This window comes from Apus apus, chromosome 14 (genome assembly GCF_020740795.1).
Source record: "Apus apus isolate bApuApu2 chromosome 14, bApuApu2.pri.cur, whole genome shotgun sequence".
Classification (NCBI taxonomy): Eukaryota; Metazoa; Chordata; class Aves; order Apodiformes; family Apodidae; genus Apus; species Apus apus.
In genome coordinates, this window is record NC_067295.1 from 14753549 (window position 1) to 14779678 (window position 26130).

Below are 26130 nucleotides of genomic sequence, written 5' to 3' on the forward strand. Positions count from 1 at the left end.
CTCTTTTTTTGACATTTGTAGCACATTGAAAACTTATCTTTGGTCAAAGCCTACAAACTAACCACAGAAAACCCCATCTCAAAAAACAAGATGCTAGGAGAGATCTCTGAACAGCTCAAGTGTTTTGAGTCCAAAAACTTATCTTGCAGGTTCTCACAAAGCCTGCCCTACAAATGGAGTAATTTCTTCTTTCATGGAGTAATTTAAGATTCTTTAAGAATCTGACTTTACTTCTTAATTCTTTACTTCTTACTTACTCAAGGCATGCAACCATTGCTGTAAGTCCATTCACAAGCTGTAATGCCATCAACACATTTACATCTAAATCTATGCTAACACTGTAGATTAATTTAAGAGATTACTGACCTGTTTTCTAAGGAGAAAGCTTTGAAATGAACACTACATTTAAAAATGACTCAGGACTTAGAAGTCCTGCTATTGCAGATGATGATCCTTGGAGAAAAGACTCAGAAGAGTTCAAGCACCTGATTCTCAGAGAGGTGGAAGCTAAAACTCAGAACAAAGGTGGAGTGTGCAGCCTCTATGTTCTTGGTTACTGAGGGCACTCTGTCTACACTAAGCTCCCTTGAAAGAGCACTGGCCAAAATGTACAGGGAGAGACTTAGGCATATAACTTCTCCAGCCATCACTGCCTTGGTCCTCCAGGGCAGAAACTGGAAGCAATGAGAAGATTGCTGGGATCAAGGCTGCACTGACACGCTTTTCTCAACACAACATTAAAGGAATGCTACTTTCAAAACCAAATGACACAAAATATGGATCTCCCAGAGCTCCATGTGCTGGAATACAGGTGCAAAACAGACCTAGCAGGAACTGAGCCCGTGGAAAACAAATGCTAGTAACAAAGCACACAAAAGAAGAACTCAGTTTTCATACACATACTTTTTTTGCGGGGCTGAGATGGCGACGTGGATTGTGAAGTGGTTCCATTAGTCCCACTCTCCTCTTCCTCTTTAGCATCTACTTTTATTTCAGGCTTCTTTTCCTCTATTTCCATTGGCTCCTGTTTCAGTTCTGTTCCATCCGTTTCGTCTTTTGTTTGTGAAGATCCTTGTAAATCCTCCTCCACCTTAAGAAAGGATGCAACGAAATGTACTATTACATCTCTGGCCTAAACTTGAGTCATCCAAACATCTTAGTTTGAGATTGTCAAACCACTCTCCATCCATGGCTTTCCTCAGGACAGTTACTTTCCAGTAACTACCCTCCTCTCGCCCCTTAGCTCACCAATTCAGACACATCATTAAGTGTTTTTATATCTATCACTGCTTTCAGTTAAGCTGTATAGAATCTCATTTACCTCAGTCTTAGCTTCCACTTGTGTCTCACTAGTCTCTGGCTCAGTTTCTTCAGTTTTAACTTCTGATTTGCTTTCTAGCATTGGTGCATCTGGTCCTAGTTGCTGGGAATTCGTATCAGCACTAGCAACTGAGGCAGGGGTGGGGACCCTGTTATCAATACTAGCTGTTGCCTGGGATAGCTGTTGTAAAAACAGTACAAAAGAAAGACACTGCATATATAGAAATATTTGCCTTTACTAAAAATGAACAGCACAAAAGAGACATGAGATGATATTCTACAACAGTGCAGAACATGGATACAGGAGCTCACTGTAGCCAAGTTTCCATACAACACATTTAACAACTCTGCATTGCAGAGGAGAAGCCAAGGAAGAATTCTGCCCCAAAGAGGCTTCTTTTACAGAGAATACACCTGCCCAGTAAAACACTGTACATTCCTTGACATGTGCATACATCCTGACTAAAGCTTAAGAGAAAAAAATCTACACAAATTTCATGATCAAAAAAGACTGATTCTGATGAAGGCCAATTACAGTAGTATTAGGCCTGTTACACCTCATCTTTCTGCACACTGCTGCCAGTTTTACTTTGAGCAGTTTCAAGTCATTCAATACACCCCCCTCCTTCAAACAATGCTGAGAACATCTGAACACACACATTTTTTACACATCTCTTAGTCAACCCCCCTGGCCTAATGCAGAAGCTACTACTGACAATGATGGGCTCCACACAGTCACGACAAGGTGCTACACACAGGGAGAGCTCTTGTGGAATGTCACTACACAAGGAAAATGCAACAAGCTGGTACTTACTGGAGTGCCAGGTGGCTGTGCCTGCACAGATGTTGGCTGCTGCTGCGTTGGCTGTGGGGTGGGCACAGACTGGGGCTGGACTGGGGTCTGAGGCTGCGGGGTGACCTGTGCCTGCGCCGCAGTCTGCCCTGTCGGGGTGCTTTGTGTCTGGGTGGCGTTGGGAACAGAGCCCGGGGTGGGTGTTGGTGTTTGTCCTGATGAGGAGACCGGTGTCGATGGCTGAGTGGGCGCTGCTGGCTGAGGAGGTGTCATACCCGTGGGTGTTGGGTGCTGGATGGGTGGCATCCCCGCCGCGGAGGAGACGGGAGGCGCGCTCTGGTGCAGGGGAGGCTGCGTCACCGGCGGACACGGCAGCTGCCCGCTCTGCGGTCCCAGCATGTTCATGGAGTTGGGAAGAGCAGCACTGGGAACCTGCCCCTGCTAGAGAGAAGAGATTCTCTTACAGACGAGTGACTCCCACAACTCTGGGAATCACAACTATCCTTTAAATCACAGCACTGATGCTTGCACAGAGCACTGTTACATCTAAGCACGAGGCCAGCTGCAAACAAACGCTGCTGTCGCAACGACCATGCTCTGATTTCTCTAATTGCTTCCATCAGCTCTCCAAGGCCTTGCTCCTAGACCTAGATATGCCATACCTGTCTTTTTACATTAATTCTGCTGGCACAGAGGGAATCCCCACAACCTCTGAGTAACACAGAAGCCCAGAGGCAGACAATCTGTGAACGGTGCCATTAGCCGGGCAAAGGTCAGACCCTGCACACAACGTGGTTTCAAGCAAAGACACATTTTAGGCCAGGACTCTAGAGCACTTCTGTTTCAGAAGGCACTTAACACACTTAAAGCCTGCCCCATTGCACAGTGCAAGACTTAGGGGGGAAAAAAAACCCACACAACCCTCTTTTTTATAATTCTAATTAGACTACATCAGATGCTTAATAAAGTTACGGATCTGTTTTTCAGAGCAGCAACAAGAAAGTATTCTGGATCTGCACAGATTCGACACATTTTACTAAAGGTTGCACTAAACTACTTGTGATAAAAAAGAATACTGTATGCCCAGATGTACCTCTTACTCCTAGAAAGCTAAATCAATCAACAGTTTCCTACAGGTGAGGTTTGAAATTTAAAACATGCTTCTGTATTTCCTGTGCATAGACAGTTTTATTGAACTAAGTGCATTTGGAAAAATATGCTCACCACAAAGGTGGTCAAACAACCAAGCCAGGGCCCAAGAAACTTTAGATGCTCCATCCTGGATATACTCCAAACTTGGCTCAACAGAGCCATTCATAACCTGATCTAAATTCTCCCTCCTTTGAGGACGGGGCTGGACTAGAGAAGTCTGAAGGTCCCAACTAACATAAATTACTTGGGACTCTGAGTTAAAAACCAAGCCTATCCCTATGGAAAAGCATATGCTTTGGCACCATAAGCACAGCTGCTCCTTCACTGACCACTACTGTAACAGACACAAGTTACAGGAAAAAACTTTTCAAAAGCAGAGAGGTTAAATCAAATTTTAATAGAACTTCCCCAACCACTTTATTGTAACTCTTGACTTCAAGTTAGCTGCTAAGGCCCATACAAAGACAAAAGAATATGCTTATAAATGTCTCACAAACTACCTTCTGATATCCCTCCCTAAAAATCTCATTTACATGCATTTGTTTAGAATTTTTATCAGAAATTACAGGGTGTTGCCCCTCATTGAGCATGTGCTGATTGGTTATACAAGAGCTTATGAAGAAGGCAGATGTAACCCAGGATCCCTTAAAGTAGATGTGACTACAGTGAACAACGGATATAGAAACACATAGACATTAAATTAGAACAAAATAATTAAGAGGAAATAAACCAAGCATTAGAAAATACATCTTACCTGTGCCACCCCGGCCTGGGCTGTCGACTGACCCATGCCCACATTGTTCACATTCATAGCCCCAGTGGATGCTGGAAACTGATTCTGGGGCAGGAACTGGTTCTGGGTAGGAGCCTGACCCATCATGTTGTTGGAATGAGCTCCCATCATGTTCTGTGGCTGAGGCATTCGGGAAGGAGACATTGCCATCTAAAAATGAACACCCAAATTAAAGAGGTCACCGTTTAGTATCATGTAGGAAGCCAAAGGAAAATACCCTCTATGTGATTGACCAAAATATAGGAGAACAAATAAAAGCAAAGTGGTTTCAGTAAAGCAAATGGAAGTGGGCATATGCAGGTAACTTCAGCATTTGTTCCACAGTATTCAAGAAGAAATTATTTTTAAACAGGTAAAATTCAAAACTCTACTGAGAGTGTTAAGACTCCATTTGGTTCTCTGAGCTAACAGAGATAAACCAGTGAAACTGAAAATCCTTTTGTTTTTCTAAAGAATAAAAACATGTTTCCATGGAGGAATAAAGAAAATCTGTGTGCTGCAATCACAGTCTGGGAAATAACTATGCTCTTTCACAGACTGCTGGAGATTATTGCATCTCTGCCATCTACCCCCTCCAGTTTGGGGGATTTTTTTGTTTTAAACCAGGTAAATATTGAAAACAAACACCTCAATAAAAGCCTGACAGACTGGGTACATATCCATGAAATTATCCTACAATTTACAGTGCTATTCTATGCCATGGCCTTTTCAGAAGAGCATGAACACTGCTAAATGTTATCAACCAGTTGTGGGAAGAACTTGGGAACAAGGAGAGGTACGAACCGCAGGAACGGTGCCCATGTTGTTCATTTGAACTGGGTGGTTCATTGGAGAAGCTGCACGGGGTCCCATGGGTGCTTGTGGCATCTGTACATTCCCTATGGACATGGGGTTAAACTGATTCATTCCTGCAAATGCACCCCCAAAACAACTCATTAGGAACAAGTCATCAGAATTGATGTATGTACAACTCTGCTACAGGATTAACATTTATTGCAATTCAAGTTTGACTTCCCTCTATTTCATCTTTCTAACTTCCTTCAAATCACTTGGCTTAAGATGCAAGAAGTATTTAGAAGAATATTTCAGGTGAAATACAACTTTTGCTGTCTTAAAAAAACAGATAATGCAAAAGATGAAGAGTGTGGATGACCTGCCAAGATAAGATGCTATTTGCAAATAATACCTTGGGATGGTTTATTAAAATCAGGCATTTACTTTGAAACAGCAAAGTCTTATTCAGGCCTCACTGAAATGGCTGAAGTGAACATGATAAAAATACATATTATGCATAAATATGCAGGCAGCTCCTAGCCTCAAATTAGGACAAAAGCTACCAATATGCTGAAAAAGGTGTTGTGCTTTTTATAGAAAACATTTAACTGCTCCAAAAAAACGAAACTTGCCTAACAGGAATGAAGGTGTAAATAAATAATTATGGAGCTATACTTGTTATCAACTTTTCCCCTATTGAAATGAATTTTAAAAGAATGTAACTTCTCAAGGACATTTCCACACAAGTTTCAACTTACTATTATTTCTGAACCAAGAAATAAAATAATTTGGGACACTCTTTGGAGGAAGGTGAAGCACCTAAAAGTCACAGGTTTGTATTTTTCAGAAAATAAACATCCATGACCCATCCACAGCAATCTAAATGAGAGGTGGTAAAGCCATCAGTGCTACAAACAAGCTACAAGGCTTTTTTAGATGCACTTTGCATCAGAAACCAAGAAAAAATATCTTTGGTTCTACAGATTCTAGGATTAATGTGCTGTTTCCAGCTGCAGGTGTATTTTGACTGATGAAAACATGCCAACATCCTCCCCATCCCTGCCATTACTGAGTTTTAAATTAGATTATCCATGGTGTTCTTGCTTGCACCCTCTTCTTCTTGAAAGGACTGAATTAATTCCCTATTGCTAGTAAAGAACTGGACACATACTGTCAGTCCTTGAGACTGCAAAGACACTTCCTGCCACAACAAAGGAGAGTGATGCTGAAATAAAGGAGACCCTGTAGCTCCCCCCACCCAAACTCCAAGAGCAAACCAGATCAGCATTTCCCACCCTCACAAGCATTTGGAACCCAAAAATTGTAATGAGAGAGGAAAACATAAATACCTTGAGACACCTGCATACGACTGATAGGCACAGTTGGCATGGACATAGGCCCATCTGCAACACAACAGAAGAATGGTCAGCAAAACCAGTTTAAAACATGAACTCCAGCTCAGCAGGAGAGCCCCGGGACACACAAACTGTGCAGAGCTCCAGCTGAAATGCACAAGTGTCTCCTACAGAAGGACTTACTGGGTGGCCTCACGGGCTGTGCCTGGCCCATGGCAGCAGCCACCTGGGGGATCCCAGGGGGCTGAGGTCCTGGGGTCTGTAAGGCTGCCTGATTCCCCAACATCCCTTGTTTATGGAGACGAGACCTCCTTTTCTCTTCCAGCTCCTTTTGGATCTTATAGATTTTCTCTGCTAATAAATGATAGTATTCATCCTAAAAGAGGAAAAAAAAACAACCAACACTCAGTGTCAAGTATAATCTTCCAACATGCTGTCACTAGTCTGGTTTAATTTTTTAATGTATACACCAGCTTATTTGAACAAGAGCTATTTCTTTTCAGAATTCTGTTAAATTGACACAATTTCATCACTGCTTTAATGCAGAAAAGGAAAAAAGCACATGAAATTCAGCTTTATGGCTGTCTTTCATATCTGCTCTGAGTAGGTCAGAAGACAAAGACTGTAGGTTCTCTGTTGCTTGGACAAAAAACAACAGGAAGCTGTGATTTAGTTTACAAGTGTTAATGATTTTTAGGTGTTATTTTCATAATAGCATTTCCACTAATTCAGACAAAAGAAAAAGATGTTTCCAGCAACACAATTCCACTGAATAAACTTCAGGAGACAGATGTTAAGGATAGATCAATTTTTACATGAGGAAAGGTACCACTCTTTTCCTAAAGTGTCTGACTACCAACAAACATTGCAGGGAATGAACAAAACCCCAAAGGGGAGGACAAAATCAGTGAAAAATAGTCCACAGGCACAGAAAACTAAACACTACATCTGTACAAGATGAAAAATCTATTTTACTCAATCCACACTGAAAACAGATCAAATAAGACAGTCACAGTGCACAGCAAGGTAGACAGTTTTGCTTGTCAGCAACTGCTGGACACCTGTTTGACAAGTGCATGAGATGATGCACCTGCTTAAGGCAAAAAATCCCATAAACTCACAAGACTATGTTTATTTTGTGGGGCCACATGTGCTTTTAAAACCTAGTGTTACTTGGAGCAAAAGCAGAGTGATGCTTGTCCCTTAATAATTTTGTCTTCATCCAGTTTTCATCAAAAGTAAAATTTGTAGGACTGAGTGCCTTTCAGAAAAATAATGAGACAGGTATCCCTCACCACCCCTGTTAAAGCCCAAAATAAAGCTTTCTTTCTAGGTAATTTCCCTCCTCCAAATGTCTCCAAAATCCATCAGTGCAGACACTTTCTGCTGCCCAGTGTAAAAGCACCACAGCTCCTTCCCTCCTCCACCTCAAGACACTTCACCTCCATCTTCCTACTTGTAAATTTAATATTGTGCTACCTTCACAGTGCAAAGATTCCTGAAAAAGGACACGCTCACAAGGAGCACAAACTCCTAAAACATCTTCAAATTGCTCACAATGTTGCCTCATACTAATCTGTTTTTCAATGTCCAAGTGGAATGGATGCTTCTGAAACAGAAGGATACAATTCCACACAGCACTGTTAATACATTCTAAACTACTCCCCTTCTTCTGAGTTTGTTGCTTGAAGCCAAACATGTTTGAGGAATTCCCATAAAATAGACTTCTGGGAATGAAGGCTCTGATAGCTGTTTTAAGGGGTGAAGACGCTTCTGGGTATTTGTCTGGCATAGAGGTTGTAAGACATTTAGTTTCATAAGCAGAAGCCTACTCCACTCATCCTTACTGAGAAGGCATTCAGATGGCAATGTATGTCTAATCCTCCTTCCCTCTGAAGTTGTTCTCCAAAGCTGCCAGGGTGATCAAGGGTGATCACACACACGTCTTCCTTGCTCAACTGCCTCTTGGGAGGCACAAGGAGAATATGATATTGTCACTGACAGTGACACAGCAGTGGCATTGCAAGGATGGCCACTGCCTAGATGCCTCTAGGAAATAAAGCTTGCATTCCATCTTCAGCTCTTCTGGGAATGGTCTGAGAGAGGCACAGACTGTCTCAGTGGATATTATCACCTAGATGCCACTAACTACTCTCTTTAGATAAGTCTTATCTCTTATTTAAGACAGGACCTCAAGATTCTGATCAGGTCAGATCTCACTAGTTATTATTTCTGGCACTATTGTCTTTATTTGATGAAAACTTTCAGGAAGTGGTTCCTTTAGAGCAGAATTATCAGTGTCCTCAGTATGTCAATCAATGGGGATTTGCTCCCTCTGAGTAAGGGAGATCTGAACTGATACCTCTGAGCAAGCAGAGCCAAAATCATGAAGAACAGGAATTATGTCTGAAAAAAATGTTCCTAATAACCAATCTGAACCTCCCCTGGTGCAACCTGACCCCATCTGCTCTTGTCCTTTCTCTAATCACTAGGAAGAAGAGGTCATCACTCACCTCACCACAACCTTCTCTCAGGCAATTGTAGAGAGCAATGAGGTCTCCCCTCAGCCTCCTCTTCTCCAGGCTGAACAGCCCCAGCTGCCTCAGCCTCTCATAAGACCTGTTCTCCAGACCCCTTAACAGCCTGGTTGCCCTTCTCTGCACCCTCTCCAGTACCTGGATGTCCTACCTATCCTGCAGTGCCCAAAACTGCACACAGTGCTCAAGGTGCAGCCTCACCAAGGCTGTACTGACTAGTTGGACTGGAGCAACATACCCTGCTGTTGGCAGACTCATACATGTCTCCTTCCACTTTCCTGGCATAAGCCACCAAATTCTCCATGCGACGATCCTTCAGTGCTGCTGGATCAGGAGTGGGGAAGATGGCTTGGACACTGCAAGTCAGAAGAAGAAATGAAAACTAATCAGAGAAAAAAGAATGTATTTCAATACAGCTTTATAATATTCTACCTGGACATTCCTCTGTACATCAGAGATGTAAGAACTCATAAAAATGATTTAAAAATAAATAAATTGGACTATTCCCCACAAGATTAAAGCAAAATCAATGATGAAAAAAGTGAGGTTTGACAGTCTAAGAGTCTGAATACTCATTTTCTACAGCAGAGGGAATTTACAAGCAGTATAAACTAATCTCATGCCCACTTCTTTTTTTTAAATTGGCAGTTCTTTACTGCACAGGAGGGTCAAGTTAAACATAAGGAAAAACTTATTTACTGTGAGGGTAACAGTCGTGGGACAGGCTACCCAGAGTTGTGGAGTCTCCTTCTCTGGAGACATTCCAAACCTGTCTGGACGTGTTCCTGAGGGATCTCTTGTAGGTGACCTTCACAGGTTCCTTCCAACCCTACCACTCTGTGACTGTGTGACTCTGTGAGCATGAAGAACTGAAGAGGAGGGTGAGAGGTAACAGCTCACCCTCACTGGCCCAGCATCACACAACTACTACTGACAACTTTTCTCAACAACTTTTCAGCTTAATAGTAGAACTACTGCATTGAAATTCTTTAAAAAAAAACCCCTTCAGGGCAATCAGGCAGCAGTTTTGGTGAATACTCACAGCTTATGCACGAGGTGATTGCGCAGGTCCTGAGTGACATGTTCATGCCATGCTTTCCGTACCCCGGTACTGGAAGGAGGTGCAGCTGTTGGCATTGAGCTGAGGTTTCCAACATTGCCAGAATTTGTGCCATCATTCATTAGTGGGCTAAAATAAAAAGGGACTGTTACAGTAGCAGAATGCAAAGTTGTGTGGCACGTTTGATGCCTGAGGTGATTTTTAAGCAATCACTTCTAGTTATCGCATCAAACGCTGTTGAAGTGAAATAACATCACACAATTTTTGGTATCAACAAACTGCAAGGAATAAAGCAGCAAAACTCAGGAGTTTACAAGACATAGTATAAACAAGAGCCTTCTACAATGGCATGGCTGGATGGATAGATGAGGGGAGGGTAGTGGATGTTGTCTACCTTGACTTCAGCAAGGCTTCTGCCACTGTCTCCCACAGCATCTCTCAGGCAAGCTTAGGAAGCACGGGTTAGACTGGGCAGTGGAGTGGATTTAAAGGTGGCTGAAAAAATTGAGCTCAGAGGGTTGTCATTAGTGGCACAGGGTCTAGCTGGAGGTTTCTAACAAGTGGGGCTCCCCAGGGGTCAGTACTGGGTCCAGCCCTGGACATATATGCATCAATGATCTGGATGAAGGGATAGAGTGGCCCCTCAGCAAGTTTGCTGGTGATACCAAACTGGGAGGGGTGGCTGACATACCAGAGGGCTGGATCAGTGTGATCTGGGCAGCCTGGAGTGTTGGGCAGAGAGAAACCTCCTTGAAATTCAACAAGGGCAAGTGCAGGGTACTGCACCTAGTGAGGAGGAATAACCTCATGGATCAGTACAGGCTGAGGGCTGACCTGCTGGAGAGAAGACCTGCGGAAAAAGCCCTGGGAGTCTTGGTGGACAACAGGATGACCATGAGCCAGCAATGTGCTCTTGTGGCCAAGAAGGCCAATGGCAACAAAAAAAATGTGGCAAGCAGGCTGAGGGAGGCTCTCCTCCCCCTCTACTCTGCCCTGGTGAGGCCACATCTGGAGAACTGTGCTCAGTTCTGGGTTCCCTGGTTCAAGGATTGGGAACTGCTGGAGACAGGACAGCAAAGGGCTACAAAGATGATGAGGGGACTAGAACAGCTCTCTTTTGAGGAAAGCCTGAGGGACTTGGGTCTTTTTAGACTGGAGAAGAGAAGACTGAGGGGAGATCTTATCAATACTTAAAAGGTGGGTGTCAGGAAGATGGGGTCAGGCTTTCTTCAGTGGTGCCCAGTGACAGGACAGGAGGTAATGGGGAGAAACTTGAACACAGCAAGTTCCATCTACACATGAGGAAGAACTTCCTTGAGGGTGACAGAGCCCTGGGACAGGCTGCCCAGAGAGGTTGTGGAGCCTCCTTCTCTGGAGACATTCCAAACCTGCCTGGATTCCTTCCTGTGAAACCTGCTCTGGGTGACCCTGCTCTGGCAGGGGGCTGGACTAGATGATCTCCAGAGGTCCTTTCCAACCCCTGACATTCTGTGATTCTGTAATAAAGAATCACAACTGTTAAAAGTATTTCTACACTTAAAAATACAAAATATTCTTCCTTTAGGAATTCATTTACAACTACTAAATATTCTGGAACCACTGGGGGGGACAAAAAGTTAGATACAGAACTGAAATAGGAAAGAAGAGCATTGATATAGAGTTGACTAATCCTTTCCATGCCAATACAATTAGTTTTTAAAGCGTGCTCCTTATTTACAGTCATAAGCATGTAAATAAATGTTTAATTGAGCAAGAATGAAAATGTGTGCATTACTTATTTGTCCCAAGGGATGTTGGAAGAGCAGTTTCAGAAATTAGACTTTGCTGGTCTGTTGTTATTCCTCCTGCAGGAAGGTTCATCTGGTTGGCTCCTTTGGGACAGAATTAAACATCATTGATACCCAGTTCATAATTTTGGCAATAACATGACAAAACTACACTTTAGTGACCCATCTGGTTCAGAGTGTATCAGGTAAGTACTTTTATCATAATATCTGCTGTGGTGCATATGCATAATTACCTATGAAATAAAAAATTACTTTCAGTCTGAACACTTTTTTCTACAAAAAACAGTAAAATTCATAAACTCTTAAGATGAGCTCAATAAGCTAAAAAGAAGGTAATAATACAATTAAGTTCCAGAAATAAATCAACATTTGAAATAGAATTTTCTGCTAGAACAGGTGAAATGCTTGCTAAACAAACCAAAATCCTTCAGCAAATCTGTCCCATCACCTCAGACTACAATAAGCTATGGACTGCATTTTAAACTAAAAGTACTGTTATTTGGTAGCAGTAAAATATTCAAAGCTTTCTAGTGCTCAAATATAAATGAAGGGTAGTGTTTACATATGTTTTTAAGTTATTAATCAACATGAAAATAAAATCATTACTCTGATCAAGTGAAACATCAGACTATAATAAAAACGGAACAGTTCAGTTTATTTTAACACCTTTGTTTCTGGGTTGTTTTGAGTTTTTTTTCCACCTACCCAATGCATTAATGGTCCTCATCTGCTGGTGAGCCTGAGGCTGTGCTGGCTGCTGGCCTTGGACCTGGGGCTGCAGCTGGGTCTGAGGCTGGTTGCCATAGGGCAGCCCAAGAGCAGCGTAGGCTCGTTGCATGGAGCTGGGGTCAATTGGATTAGGATTACTTAGTGATGGAGTATTCTGCTGGCCTGTGCCCACTGAACCAATGGAATTTTGGATTCCACCAGCTGGAGAGCCTAAAAGGGCTATATATAAAAAAAGGAGAAAATTGAAAATCAATGAGGACAAGGAATAAAACAAATCACGCCAAGAATCAACAGAAGGTGCACATTGTTACGTGGTGTATCTGTATTTTTCTGTCAAAGGACAGAACAACATCTGAGATGCCAAGTGGGGAAACAGCCTTTGGTTCTACAGGACAGAAACCACCCTAGCAATTAATACATGAAGTGCTGAAAATTCTGGGCAGATAAGCCCAGTAATTATTTCAGTCATTATTCATGGAAGATACATAAAGTGTAGGCTCCAATATAAGGCTAAATAAGATTTTCATGCTTGGGATAGTAGACTAAGGGAGGGGGGGAAAAAACAATTCCTCTACTTCCCTCTTTCCCATTAATCCCATTTTAGATCAAAATACTGGCTCCAGAACAGAGATCCTGAGTTCAGCAGAAATTCTGTGCCCTTGGACAGAAAGGTAAGACTAAAGATCTGATGGTAGAAATTTTCATTCCAAGCAGTCACTAGATGAATCCTCTGAAGGCCAAATTACCCCAAAACTCAAGTTATTCAGAGATATGAAAAGCCTTGATGGGTTTCAGATGGTACTGACAAAATCTAAAAGATTCTGGTAAACAATTTAGAGAACAATATTTAGGTATTTATGAACCTGTATGATCACCACACCCAACCATCCTCTCTCACCACACAAGTTGTGGAAGAGTCATTTCCATTGTAGACAGGAAAATGGGAAAAGCAGTTTTTCCTAAACCTGGAAGTGAGTAAAAATCTGCTTTCCTGGCCTCATTTTAGCTGCCATCCTATGTAAAAAAATGCTCCTTTGTGAATGACACATGGAGTGTATCCTTCCCTACAGAGACACTGCATTTTGATAACAGAGACTCTGGTAGAAATCATGCTCACTTTAGATATTTAATTACTTGAGGGGTAAAATGTGATGTGCATTACAAATTTGTGACCTAAACGTAGCAACGATAGCTTTTAATACTGGCAACATTAGCTGTTTTATTAAAAATAATCAGGAAAATAAGCCCTCTGAGACATTAACACCATTATCTAGGCTTTCTTAAATCCTTACCCACCATGGAAACAGAGGAGCACTGACAAAGACACACACATTTTCAGCTTCATCCAAGAGAAAACATACACATTACAGAGTTCAGATCTTTCCCTCTCCAGATGAGAATTCAATTTGATTGCATTTGCCAAAGAACTACAAATAAATCTAGTCAGAGATCCTCCTCTCCAGACTAAGCAGCCCCACAGAAAACATCCTTTATTTTCCCCAAGGACAATCCATGATATTTTCAACAATGGGTTTATGATGGAAATTAGGCTTACATGTGCTTACTTGTGCTTATACTCTGTGGACACATTCATAATAACTTTTGGATTCACTGCTCATTTCCAAGCAAGTTTAAAAAGACAGAATCTGATTGAGTTCCTACCAGTTTCATTTTAAAAAAAGACATATTGAAGAGCAACTGCATGAATTTCTTGTTGGACTCTGGAATCACACAATCTAAGAGAAAGATGCCCTTTACACTAGTGCAAACCAAGAAATAGGAAGTCTCTAGAAAGGTTAAACAGCACAAACTTGTGGCACCCTGGAATTCAAAAGGCTTCAGAGGCTGTTGATAGCAAAGGGACAATTCAGGAGCTAATAAAAATTCCAGCTTGTTAGTGAAAGAGGATGTTATTTTCCTGGAGAAGTTACAATGAAACAACTTCCCTACACTTTTAGAACTGGCTGTAAATCAGAAGCACATCTGTGGAGATGGCAGAACAAGCAGAGGTGGTGGTGAAGGCTGGGAACAGGACAAAGGCTTCTATCCCTCCCACTGGGGAGAGCCAGGAGTTTCATCATTCCTGTGCTCTTCTGGGGAAAAAAGCTGGCACTGATCTTCTGGGTACTGCAAGCTTGGTGTGAAGCTCACACTGAAGCTAAGGCAGAGCTTGGAGAAGCCAACCACCTCTTGCTCAGGGCTGAGCTCTGGCAGTGCCACTGGTTACTGTGAAAGCCAAGTTCAGCCCTCGTGTTAGTGCAGCTTTAGGAACCACCACCCAGCCAGTTCTAGAGGAATCTACTTCAGCAAGATCAGATCTCCAGATCTCCACTTCTGCCCCAGACCAAAGACTCCCCACGAAAAACACTCAGTTTGGGTATTCGCCAGAGCTGACAGTTTGAATGTCACTTTAAAAGTGACAACATGCAGAGTGAGTCCATTCCAAACAGGAAAACCCCACTGTTTCTTCATAAACCTACCAAAGTTATCATAAGAGGACAGTGTCTGATGACCACTCTTGTGACTTGCAGCTTAAAATGACTAATGATCTCCAGGTTCCACAAGTGTGCCTGTACCTATTCAAGCAGGCAAAACTCACTGAAGCTGGTAAAGAGCCAAATGCTGCTTCTCACTTCAAAGTGAAGTATTATTACTAGGGGACAGACTAGGTTCTTACAGCTGGCAGTACATTTATAGTGTGAGGGCACTGAAATGAGTGCCTCTGGATGGTCTCAGCTTCTCTGAATTTTATACCTCAACTACTAGCATGCTGTGAGAATACTCATACAGTATCAGGAATCTGATTTTGATGTGGGTTTTTTTGTCCATTTGTTCCTTGGTTTTACATGCATATATGACATCCTATCAATCTGTCAAGCAGGAAGATGGAGGAAGAGAGTATTAAATTCCTGTACTAGACAGATCAAGTGCAAATGCAGCCCCTTCTGTGGCAGATACTGTATAAAACCAAGACAATTAAAATAAACACAGCACTGAAATAAACAGGAGTTATCACATTAGGCCACTGCTACGTGAAGAAACTCCTACTCTGAGTTTTTTTTGTTAACTGCTGCTTTAGACACTGATGAGCTCATGACAGAAGCTACAAGTGTGAAGACAACTCTGCACGGGTCTGTTCACATTCTAAATGCTTTAGAGACAACTGAGCTCTGTATGCACTGTTGCAAATGGTTGTATCTCTTAAGAGTGAAAGCTCAAACAAGCAGAAGTTAAGCAGCCTCAGAACTTCCTGAAAAGCCCTGACTAGGCCCTCTTGGGCAAAGGCATGAGGATGTAATCTAAATGATCAGACACTATCTTGTCTAAAGGATTCCTGTTTCAGTGTGCAAAGCAGATAATGCTGCCTTAATGAAACTGCATCCATGTCTTCCAGAGGGGAATCCCTCCACCCTTCCAGCTGATGAGAATTTATTTTAAACACAGACTCTGGATGCTATTTTAAGTACTAATGCTCAGCACTTCTCTAACCTGACCACCCCAGTGAAAGCCACATGTTAAACCCTTTTTGAGAAGTTTGATTTAAATCCTTCACTGTGCTTCCAAATCCTGGCATTGAGACTCGTTCAGCAGTGTTGGAATGCTCTGTCCTGCAGCTCTGCTTGTTCCAGCCATTCTAACTCAAAGTGGCTGGAGCAAAAATTCTTCTGGTAACCTTAACTCACCTCAGCACAAGCCTGTCCTGCACCCTGAACTAGGCAGGTATTCAAACAGCAGGTGCTCATGATAGTTTAATAAAGTCTGTACCATGAATCAAATCCTGAGGTAAGTGAAGATATGATGAGCAACCTAGAGACAAAGTGTCAGTATTAAACCTCATCACCAACACCACTTGGATTTTTTTAAGTTTTCTTTAAGCATTCAACTAAAAGCCTTCCTAGTTTATTAGTCAATGAATGGAATGTCTTAATTTGTGGGCTAACCACCTATCATGTGGCTCAGTGGAACAACTGACAGCTGCTAGGACATCACTCTGTGTGATTTCCAGCACTTGAAGAAACAACAGACACGTTTTGTTTGAAGATTTTACAATTACTGCCAGAAAGACTGAACAAACTGGATTTCACTTCCCATTTTCAGAGGAAACTGGCTCCAGTGAAGAAGCTGCTGCCTGCTCTTTCTGAACATGCTTCTCTGCACATCAATGCACTCCTTCCTTCACTGCAAAGGGGCAATTCCCACATGCTCTAAGTCCAGATCTTCTTTCATCTTCTGCCCGTACTCAATAACCTACTCCCTCAGCCAGCTAACTCCTAGTCCTGGTTTCCATTTCCCTCATCAAATTCCCATCCTTCATCCCTCAGTCCACATACTCTAGAATTTCTGGCCCAGACTTCTTAAAAAAATCACATTTTCAGATAAAAATTACTTGTTTCAAATTTACTCTCTCAATCCAGGTTTTTCCTTACTGCATTAAAAATGTTCCTACAAGGAAAACCACAGAAGACCAGCTCCATGTTCACAACTCCACCTTCCAGTCTGACTCAACTGAACTGGGATCCCTTTCTAGAGTCTCCTGATGCTGGAACGAAGCACATCTAGCATGGTAGGAGGAAGGCCCAGGTCATCATTGATGGTGAGCAGAGCACACTCATCATTTACCTGTAGGGCTGCAAGGGGAAGCACACCCAGTAGCTGTTTGGTGGCACAATACACACCTGTCCAGGCCAGGAACAGAAGACTTAAGAAGCTCAAGCACGCTCGTGACAGACAAATCTTTGGAAAGAATGGTTATGATGGAGCTATAAAACTAGGAAATACATCAACAGCTGTTTGAAAGAGTTTCTAACTCAAATTGTGGTGGGCTCGGCAGGGAGCAAGCCCTTCCTAACAAAAACAACCCCAAAACATCTGCACTGAATTTCAAGTCATTACTTCAAATCTCAGGAGTCACTGGCCTATTCAAAAGCAAAGCTTAATGTTATAGCTAATAACTATCTGTTTTGCAGTTTCCCCCCACCCTTCCAGAGGTATACATGGTACATGAAACCAGAGTCAGGTGTAAAAGAAAAGAGTTTGAAACTTGTCCCAACATGTCCTATTAACAAGTTATATTACTATCAACAATTAAAATAAAAACTAGTTCAAGATTACTTTTTTCAGAAGAAAAGCTATACCAATGAAACCTGGCACAGATGTTCCTTGCAAAGGATTTAAATGCTAAACCATGGAGTAAGATATCTGTGAAGAAACAGCTCTGTGGTAACAACCTAAACCCCAGGACTTTTTGCAGCATGCAGAGGGAACCCTCCAAGGAGTAGGAAGAGATGACTATGGAGAGCATGTCCCATTGCAGAGGGGAAGGGTGGAAGCCAGTCACCATACTGCAGTGCCTCAGAGGTGCTGAACTGCACAACTTTCTATGAGATCAGCACACTTTGAAGGAGCCATCTGAAACTCCAGAACAGATACAACAGGACTCAAAATAACAATGGTAAAACAGAAAGAAAGGTTTCTAGGACCCAAGGTCTTCAATGACCATGAAGTGGTTGCTTATTCTGTAAGGACAACTGCCTGGCAAGAGTAACGAGGGTCACCACACTTCCCCTTTCCTTTTCCCTTTCTGAATGTTGTCCTCATATTCTGCCTCACACAGATCCCTTCCTTCCCTCAATTTAGTAGCTGCTATAATTATTTATTCCTAAGGGACCCACCATTTTGTGGGTTAAACCAACCCAGCTTAGGTTCATTTTCACCTGATCAGGCACAGTGTTTTCAAATGCACATATTGGAGTAAATAATTTCACACACATTTCTGAATGCCTAAAAAAGGGGTGTCCTTTAAACACATCTATACAAGTATTTTTAGTGTTCACTTTTCACCTTCAAACGAAGCATGAGGTGTCATGTGTATGATTCAGAGATGGAATTCAGAACAAAGAACCTTACACCTCAGCATGCTAAGCTGCATATTTTCACTGTTAATACCACTGGATTATTGATTGAAATTTCATATTTATCTCCCCCACATGCAACAAGAGAGCCAAACTATGCTTAACCATTATAATTCTGTTGCATTCAAACATCTTATTTGATCCCTTAAAATTATTTTTAAGGACTTTTTTGTTAAGTGCCTTCTCTTTTGAGGACTTGTATGGATGATGTAAAAACAAATACTGCTCAAACTACTTTTCTACAGCAGCTTGTATTGAAAAATCCAATTCTGTTGTGCTAAATGTTGTTAGCACTTTGGTAACAACTGTGTAATAAGGATGTTATGCACAAATGGACCATGTCACATTAAAAAGCAAAGCTTTCAACACATTTTTCAAAGGCCAAATGTAACTAATCACTTGCAACAAATTCCTACTTTGAACACACAAGGCATATCTTGTTTATCAAGGAGAAGTTTGGTAAAACAAAACCAAAATCCTTACCCCCAACTAGCTCTGCATTCATTATTTTTTTCAGCTTAGGAGAGAAAAAACACCCTCCCGAAACTATAAGCAAAGTAACCTCAATGGGTAATTTGGACCATCTTACCAGCTACTTTCCCCATGAGCTTTAATCTCACCTAAGCTAGGAGCTCCTCTCTATCCTCCAAGGTTTATTAGTGTTCCTCACTGCAGTCTCAGCCTACATGGAAATTAGCAGAATTCACATGCACAAGCTTTCCAAGTCCTCCAGATATTTTCCACTTCTTAGCCCTTACTTAAATATACTCAGGTGTAACACTAGAATTCTAGAACTGTTGCATCTATGCCGTAAAACATTCCACCTTGGCATCTTTTCAAAGGATTTGATGAGAAACAAACCTACCAATGTAAGCTGAGTATTTTCTGTTTTAGAGCAAAGGAAATAAATGCTCTAGAAACTGCCTCCAAGCATCAGTAACAGCTAAGTTGTTATAGGAAAAAAAAAAAAGGCATGGCCAAATCACTATGATTTCTAGAACTTCAGCTAGTCTATAGCAGCATTAAATACACCTAGTGATTAAGACACCCAGATGAGATCTATTTGTGTACAATATTTTTTTTTTTACAAATATTTTTTTACTATTCTTAATCACCAGCCTGTTGATTTAAGTTCTTTACAGCAGCAAGAAAAATAATGAAGTAGCTGCTATCTCCCCCAAACCCTGCCTGCCTCCAGAGCTGCATTGTAAGTGGAATCTACTGACCTGCCTTCACAATGAAACACCAGTTGGAAGTTGCCACATCCTTTCCAAGTAGATGTGTGCTTGATTCAAGCTTTTTCCTTTTCAATTATTGCATATTTAGGTGTCCCTACCCATGCAGGGGGGTTGGAACTAGATGATCCAACCCAAACCATTCCATGATTCTATGATTTAAGGAATAAACTGCATTCAATGATCAGAAAGAAGAATTCACCAGTATCTTCCTCCTTACGAAAGATTATTAAACAGCTAAGACCAGAGTTTGTTGGAACTCTGTGAAAGTTCATTCCTACACTGCACATTTGATCAACTTTATTTTAACAGTACCATTCCACTGAGGAAGCAGACAAGCAACTACTTACGTTGTTGATTTCTTTTGTCACTGGCATTTTTCAAAGGAAGGCACACAGGACAGTCGTGCCGAGTACAATTCTTCCAGTGGGAAATGATTTGTCTCGAGGATGCACAATGAGCAACTGTAACAAGGAAAAGCAACAGAATTCAGGTCACTCCCTGGTTAACTGGTTTAGGATTACCTCATTTTTTGGAGCAGCTGTTTTTTCTCCTTTACAAGCAATACTGTACCTATAACTGAACACAGCTAAAAGGCAAAACAGAACTGGATGCATTTACCAAGATGTGTGTTTAACACCAAACTCAGGGCAACAGGTAGAATTTTGTAACATATGGTTGGACTTGGCTTTGCATGACACTGCCATCAGTAAGACTTCCCAGATGGTTAAATCCAGTCCAGATTCCATGTTGGATCTCAAGTGTTATATATGTTATTTCACATCCATTTAGGATGGGTTTTTTGTGTTGATAAGGACCTTCTGCCAGGCTGATTTCTGATCTGAGAACATTCAACAGTCATGGTGTTTAAGCAGGAGCTACAGGTGTCCCTGCCCATGCAGGGGGGTTGGAACTAGATTATCTTTAAGGTCCCTTCCAACTCAAATCATTCTGTGATTTTATGAAATGCAACTAATAATTTTTGGACCAACAAATAATGCCATAACACATGAAGGAAATTAGTACTAAAATCTATGGCACAGACACGGTGGATATTACACACTCGGCTGTATCTAGAGGAGATGAGAAATATGCTTGCAAGGCTACGCTGGTATTGTCCTATTTCTGAAGGGCAAATACTGCATTTTGTTTTCTAAACTGACAACTACAAAGAAACAGGAAAAGGAAAATGGGGAGAGGTAATGATAAAGGCAGAGGTAAGAGATAAAGGCAGCAGCTGTTTAATTAAAGAACCAGTTGCGGCGTTCATCTGTGCCAGGTATGGGGATCTCCTTGACAAGAAGAGACAAACAGTCAGGAAACCTCAGACAGCTGCTCTGCCAGAGTGCCTGCAGCCCCCTGCTCTCACCTTGACAGGCCTTGCCAGCCTGGCAGTGTGTCATGTGGTTGAGGACGTTCTTCATGGTCCGGCAGTGGGGCAGGGCGCAGGCACGCACCTCGCCGTTGGCCTGTTCCCGCCGCTGACACTTGTGAGCATGAAGCAGCAGCACCAGCTGCTGCTGGATCAGTTTGCGCTTCTCCGGGTCTGCTGTCGGTCCAGTCGCCATCGCCTGCGTCGGGACGATCCCCACTTGTTGTACTTGGGTTTGCATCTGGGACTGAGAGAACAGAGAAGGTTGAGAATCAGGTTCGTAAGTCTCGATTCTGATCTTAATCTTGTGTGAGGGACTTCAGGGGAGGGGCTTGGGACAAGGGCAGGGAGGGAGAGGACAGGGAGTAATGGATTAGAACTGGAAGAGGAGAGATTTAGGTTGGAAATTAGGGGGAAATTCTTGAGTGTGAGGGTGGTGAGACTCTGGCCCAGGTTGCCCAGGGAAGCTGTGGCTGCCCCATCCCTGGCAGTGTTGAAGGGCAGGTTGGATGGGGCTTGGAGCAACCTGGGCTGGTGGGAGGTGTCCCTGCCCATGCAGGGGGGTTGGATCCAAATGGTCTTTAAGGTGCCTTCCAACCTAAACCATTCTATGGTAATAATTAAAGTATCACAAGACCATTTGCTAGGCATTCTACAACAAGCTACAAGGATTATTACACCAGTCTCTGCAGCATTCTCAAACACTTCTATTCTAACACTGGAATAGGAACTAAGAGGTTCCTCTGTTACGACATTAACAAACAATAGTGTACGTAACAAGCCATTCAAAATCTTCTTTTTATGAGACAGATCACAGTTCCAACAGGAATGAGCTTTTACCACACTTGGAGGTGGAATTCAAGTCTGTTTAGTGCTACATTTTCATACTATAGGTTTTATACACTTCAATCCTAGTTTCTTGTTCCAAATAGAAAGACAAGCCCAATGGGAGAAGATGGTCATAGTTACACAACTGACAGTCTCTATATATTGCAGTAAAAGCTAAAACTCATTTTCCAAGCATAAATCAGCCTCTCTTCTCACAAGTGCCTGCTGACATTCCTTTCACAGAGTAAATTTCCAAGGTGAGTTGCATACAGTTTTCTCCCAGAAAGGGCCACCTAAATCTGGACTGCATTGTGTCTACTGAAGTGAACTGAAGTTAACTTTGAGGTGACATGAAGGTTGTATCAGCTCAGAAAATCCACTGGTTTATTTCCAGCATCCATTCTTTCTAGACACACTCTGTTCTGGTGCCCGAGCCCTGCCTGACAAACTCTGCACACCCACAGAGATCTGCACTCTTAACACACAGCTCATAGCACTGCAGAGGAGAAACAGCTTCCTTGACATGTCAGCACAGACTTAGAGGATTTTCTACCACTTTCTTGGACCTTTTAAGGACAACAAATGTAGAGACCTGATTTTGAAAATTCAACACTTCTGCCAGGAGGAACAGATATGGGACTGCAGAAGTGCTTAAATCCCTGGGATTCACAGCCTGAATTCCTCTCATGGACAAATGTGAAATTGTCCCAAGAATCACTTTGATTATGCACTGTAAATATAGGTTACCAGAGAAAAGCTCACCAACTTCCAAGCTACCTAAGGAAAATCAGCCATTAAACCCACTTAGAAATAGAATAGAGGAAGAACAGGATTATATTGGGGAGGTAACAGAGAAAATAGTTCAGAGCTCTCTTTGGAGCTGCTGACCAAAGCCTGCTCACTACATTTAAGAAAGATCATCCTTAAATGTCAGAATACACCATCTGTAGCCCACTCTACTTTTGACCTTTGAGAAGCACTCTCCAGAAAATTCCACAGCCTACAAAACAGAGCCCCTAACAGCAACAAAACTCATTTCCTTAGGTCAGTGAAAAGGTTCCTTGGCACATGTCATCACTGCTCCAGCAGCAAGCTTTTGACCTCAGCTTTGCCACCTGCACATCAGGTCTTGAAGAGCTAGTTTTGCTTCTGGAGAACGAAGTGCACAATATCAAGTAGAAAACACAATGTCTGGTATTTGATTTGGAGGAGGTGGGCACTCTGTCACTAATGATTATAGTAGGTCTGAAACAAAGAGGAAGTGCTTCATCTGTTTATCTTGAGTTTGCAAGAAAAAGGGCAATGAGAGGGTGAGGGAAACCCATCCACTTATGCTCTCAGTGCATGCAGCTGAAACTAAGCCTTCCACTTCTTCCGTGAACAAATCCACAAGAGCAGACAGGTTTTGCTGAAACAATGCTTGTGACACAAATAGGAAACAATTAGTTCAGCCAATCTCCAGAAAAATACAGAGACCATGCCAAAGAAAATCTTGTTGGAAGCGATGTTTTCATCCCTGTCAAAGGATTTTTTTCCCAAGCCAAAGTTCTCCTGCTATTACTACCCTACCAGTTAACAGACATGACTACAGCTGTCTCAGCACAGATGCCCTGACCCAGAAGGATTTCTTGAAGATCAAGTAACAAAAAAGCAGAATCATGGAGTATCAGTAGTTAGAAGAAGAAGCAGTCTTGGTCCAGATGCAAGTGTCTGCAGGTAGGCACAAAAAACAAACAAAAAAAAAAAGGTCAGAACATTGCCTAAACCCTAGAGTTATGTTGGTCTTGTAGAGTCCAAAACCTGGAAATGTAATGAATGGTCTTTCCACCATCTCTCTTAGTTTCAAGACTGCTGACTCAGGAAGCTGACTCTTCCCTGTTAGTTTTTCTTCAAGAACAGTGGCCTGCAGCACCAGTTCAAAACCAGAGATTTGCTAGTGCACTGCAGTCTTTCCAGAGGTGTGTAAATCCTCCACCAAGCACAGAAATAATTCCACTCCAGAATGAGGTGCAGCCTTTTGATTTCCATTTTCCTTCTTTCTCCCTTGTATCAGGATACCACATTCTGGAATCACTACATTAGGACAAATTCTGCATTTTAAAAAAATGCCTTTTAGTTGGATAGATTTGGAGTCAACAGTGGACCTGAGTGAGATGATTAAGAATCCACTGCTACAAAGGACTACTTTTGATATAGTTGTTTTACAGACCTTCCCTCCCCCTAATCAGAAAGCAGGTAGTGCTATATTTGGGATTTCTCAGTCTGTTGGACTATAAAAGGGATGTTATTTCCCAAAGACAGGTGATTTTTAACATGTTATTCACATATGTGTTTACACTATGAGCAGATTCAGTCTAGCCATTAAGACTTTAAAAAACAGTCTTTAGTATCTGCAGAGGAAAGCTGCATCCCCCCTTCACTCTTACAGGAGCACAGAAGGTGAAACACACCCAGACCTTCTCAGTTCCTCTCAACTATAGGCTTGAAGTGTGATCTTGGGGGTCCCTTTCAGAGAAGAGCTTGTGGACATAAAATGGATATATCCATGAATTGTAAATCTCTAATAACACTTCTAATTAACACCACTTCCATCAATTTGGTATTCACAGTGGATTAACTCCAGTCAGGTACCCCACACATTTACAGTAAGATTGAAAGAAGTCCTTCCTGCAAACAGGAATTGCAGGGATGCTGTAATAAGCTCTGAACAGCCCAGGAAGGACTGTTCTGTCACAAAACTGCAGCAAGAGCTCAAGCAGCAGGTAGCTGATGGCACCCAGGAAGGAGATTTTTTCTCGGTGCAGTCATTTCATGAACCCAGGCTTTTCCAGTGACTACCAATGTGAAAACAACACAGAACCAGTTTACACTTCTTGCAATCCCCTCTGATATTCTCTGTGTGGATGGGGCTTCCTCTGGTTCCACCAGGCATTGTGGACAGGCCTGGTCTGAACAGCCTGCCCCTCTCTATACATGAAGGATCCTTCTGACACCAGGAATCAGAAGGTCTGCTTTGGCTCAAGAGGTCCATGTACACACAGAGCAGGCTGACACAAGTGCAGTTACTACAAGTGCTTGTCTTTGTACCAATAACCCTACAGCTCTGCATTCTCTCATCCAAGTAGCAGAAGGAATCAGAATCTGAGTCTGTATGGTGGGCAGAAGACTTCAGAGAGAGGAAACAAGGCTTCCTGAACTGGAAACAGACTCAGGGGGTGGCCGTGCTCTCTGGAGGGACAGTGGCCTGACTGGCAAGAGATGATGTTAGCCTGTCAGTAGCACCACCCGGAGAGCTCGCAAAGCAGCTACAAATGTGAAGAAAGGGAAGGTGACACACTCAGCTCCCACATACAAAGCCAGCCTGATGTACAGTCTTACCATGAAGATGCATTCAGAGCCCAAAGTTTATTTCAAAGCTTGGGTATTGACATGGCTACAGGCAAACTTTTCCTGTCAAGAGTGAAGTGTATTTTCATCTTCCTCTGCAGGTGGTACTGGTGAGCAAGCCTCTCAAGTCCCCAGCAAACAGAAAAGGTGAGAAGGCTCCTATGATCCCTCCATAGAAGGAACCTGAATAGCTGGTCCTAGAGAGTGTGCCCTCAATGCACTTGGCTTTCAATGGCCTACAGAGTTTTCTTCCAAAACCAGCAAACACCTCAACATTATGCAGTTGACTCTGCTGGGAATCAAGGCTGGATCAGCATCCTTCTTAAGGATACACTTTTGGAGTTTTAACTCCTTGCCTTTATAAGCTGATTTGAAGGACCAGCAAATGACAAGAAACATGTAATCAAGTGTTTCAAAGTGAAAAAAAAAAGGAATAAACTGGATATAGGAATGTGCAGCCAGAGCCCAGCCCTTGCATACAGGAAATTCAGTGAACAAAATGTTAAAGAGTGCTTTCTAGAGAATTTACAGGGTGATAAAATGGACTGAGGAAATATCAACACTAAAAATCCCTGTCTGCGCATAAGAGACAAATCAGAAGTTTTAAGTGAAGGAAGTCGTGCTGTCAGAGTGCTGGCTAAGGGTGGAATACTTCGCCTCAGCTGCTGAGAGTGAGTAAGACATGGCAATGGGTGCTCTCCACCTCATATACTTATATATAGAAGATGAGAGAGTGGAACACAAGCCAGAGCACTGGGGAAAGCATAGATCCTCTTTTTCAGCTAATTTCTGGCACCATTACTTACGGATAGTGCAAAAATTAAAATGTTCCACCGTTCGAAGCAACACACATTACCAAGATGAACTCCTGCACCAAGCCAGAACAGAGATGCCTACTTTGCTCCCAACATAATAAGAACAGTTTCTCTGGCACTGGACATTATTCGTTAGATTTGTTTCGAGGTTCTTAAGATTTCTTCCTTTAGAAGCTCTTGGCTAGGTAATACAGGCAAGAGCTTTTCCCTATGTTTTGCTAGGTTGCTGCCCAACTTCAGATTTATTTCAATTTTCTTGAGGAAGAGCGAGCATGCTTGAG

At 42.3% G+C, this 26130-nt stretch overlaps 1 protein-coding gene across 5 annotated transcripts in view; it reads right to left on the reverse strand.

Moving 5' to 3' along the window:
* CREBBP (CREB binding protein) overlaps positions 1–26130 on the reverse strand; it is a 100371-nt gene that overhangs the window by 34239 nt on the left and 40002 nt on the right. For 2 of the 5 annotated variants that reach the window (XM_051631865.1, XM_051631862.1), the window contains 13 exons: positions 20817–21066; positions 19798–19911; positions 12277–12519; positions 11559–11655; positions 9767–9913; positions 8963–9080; positions 6371–6563; positions 6182–6235; positions 4842–4966; positions 4020–4208; positions 2135–2554; positions 1322–1501; positions 904–1090 (listed from right to left, as the gene is read on the reverse strand). In XM_051631865.1, the coding sequence (XP_051487825.1) occupies positions 904–1090; positions 1322–1501; positions 2135–2554; positions 4020–4208; positions 4842–4966; positions 6182–6235; positions 6371–6563; positions 8963–9080; positions 9767–9913; positions 11559–11655; positions 12277–12519; positions 19798–19911; positions 20817–21066 (2317 nt within the window). The remainder of the gene's footprint in view (positions 1–903; positions 1091–1321; positions 1502–2134; positions 2555–4019; positions 4209–4841; positions 4967–6181; positions 6236–6370; positions 6564–8962; positions 9081–9766; positions 9914–11558; positions 11656–12276; positions 12520–19797; positions 19912–20816; positions 21067–26130) is intronic. The other 3 variants (XM_051631864.1, XM_051631863.1, XM_051631866.1) reach the window with 3 other exon arrangements.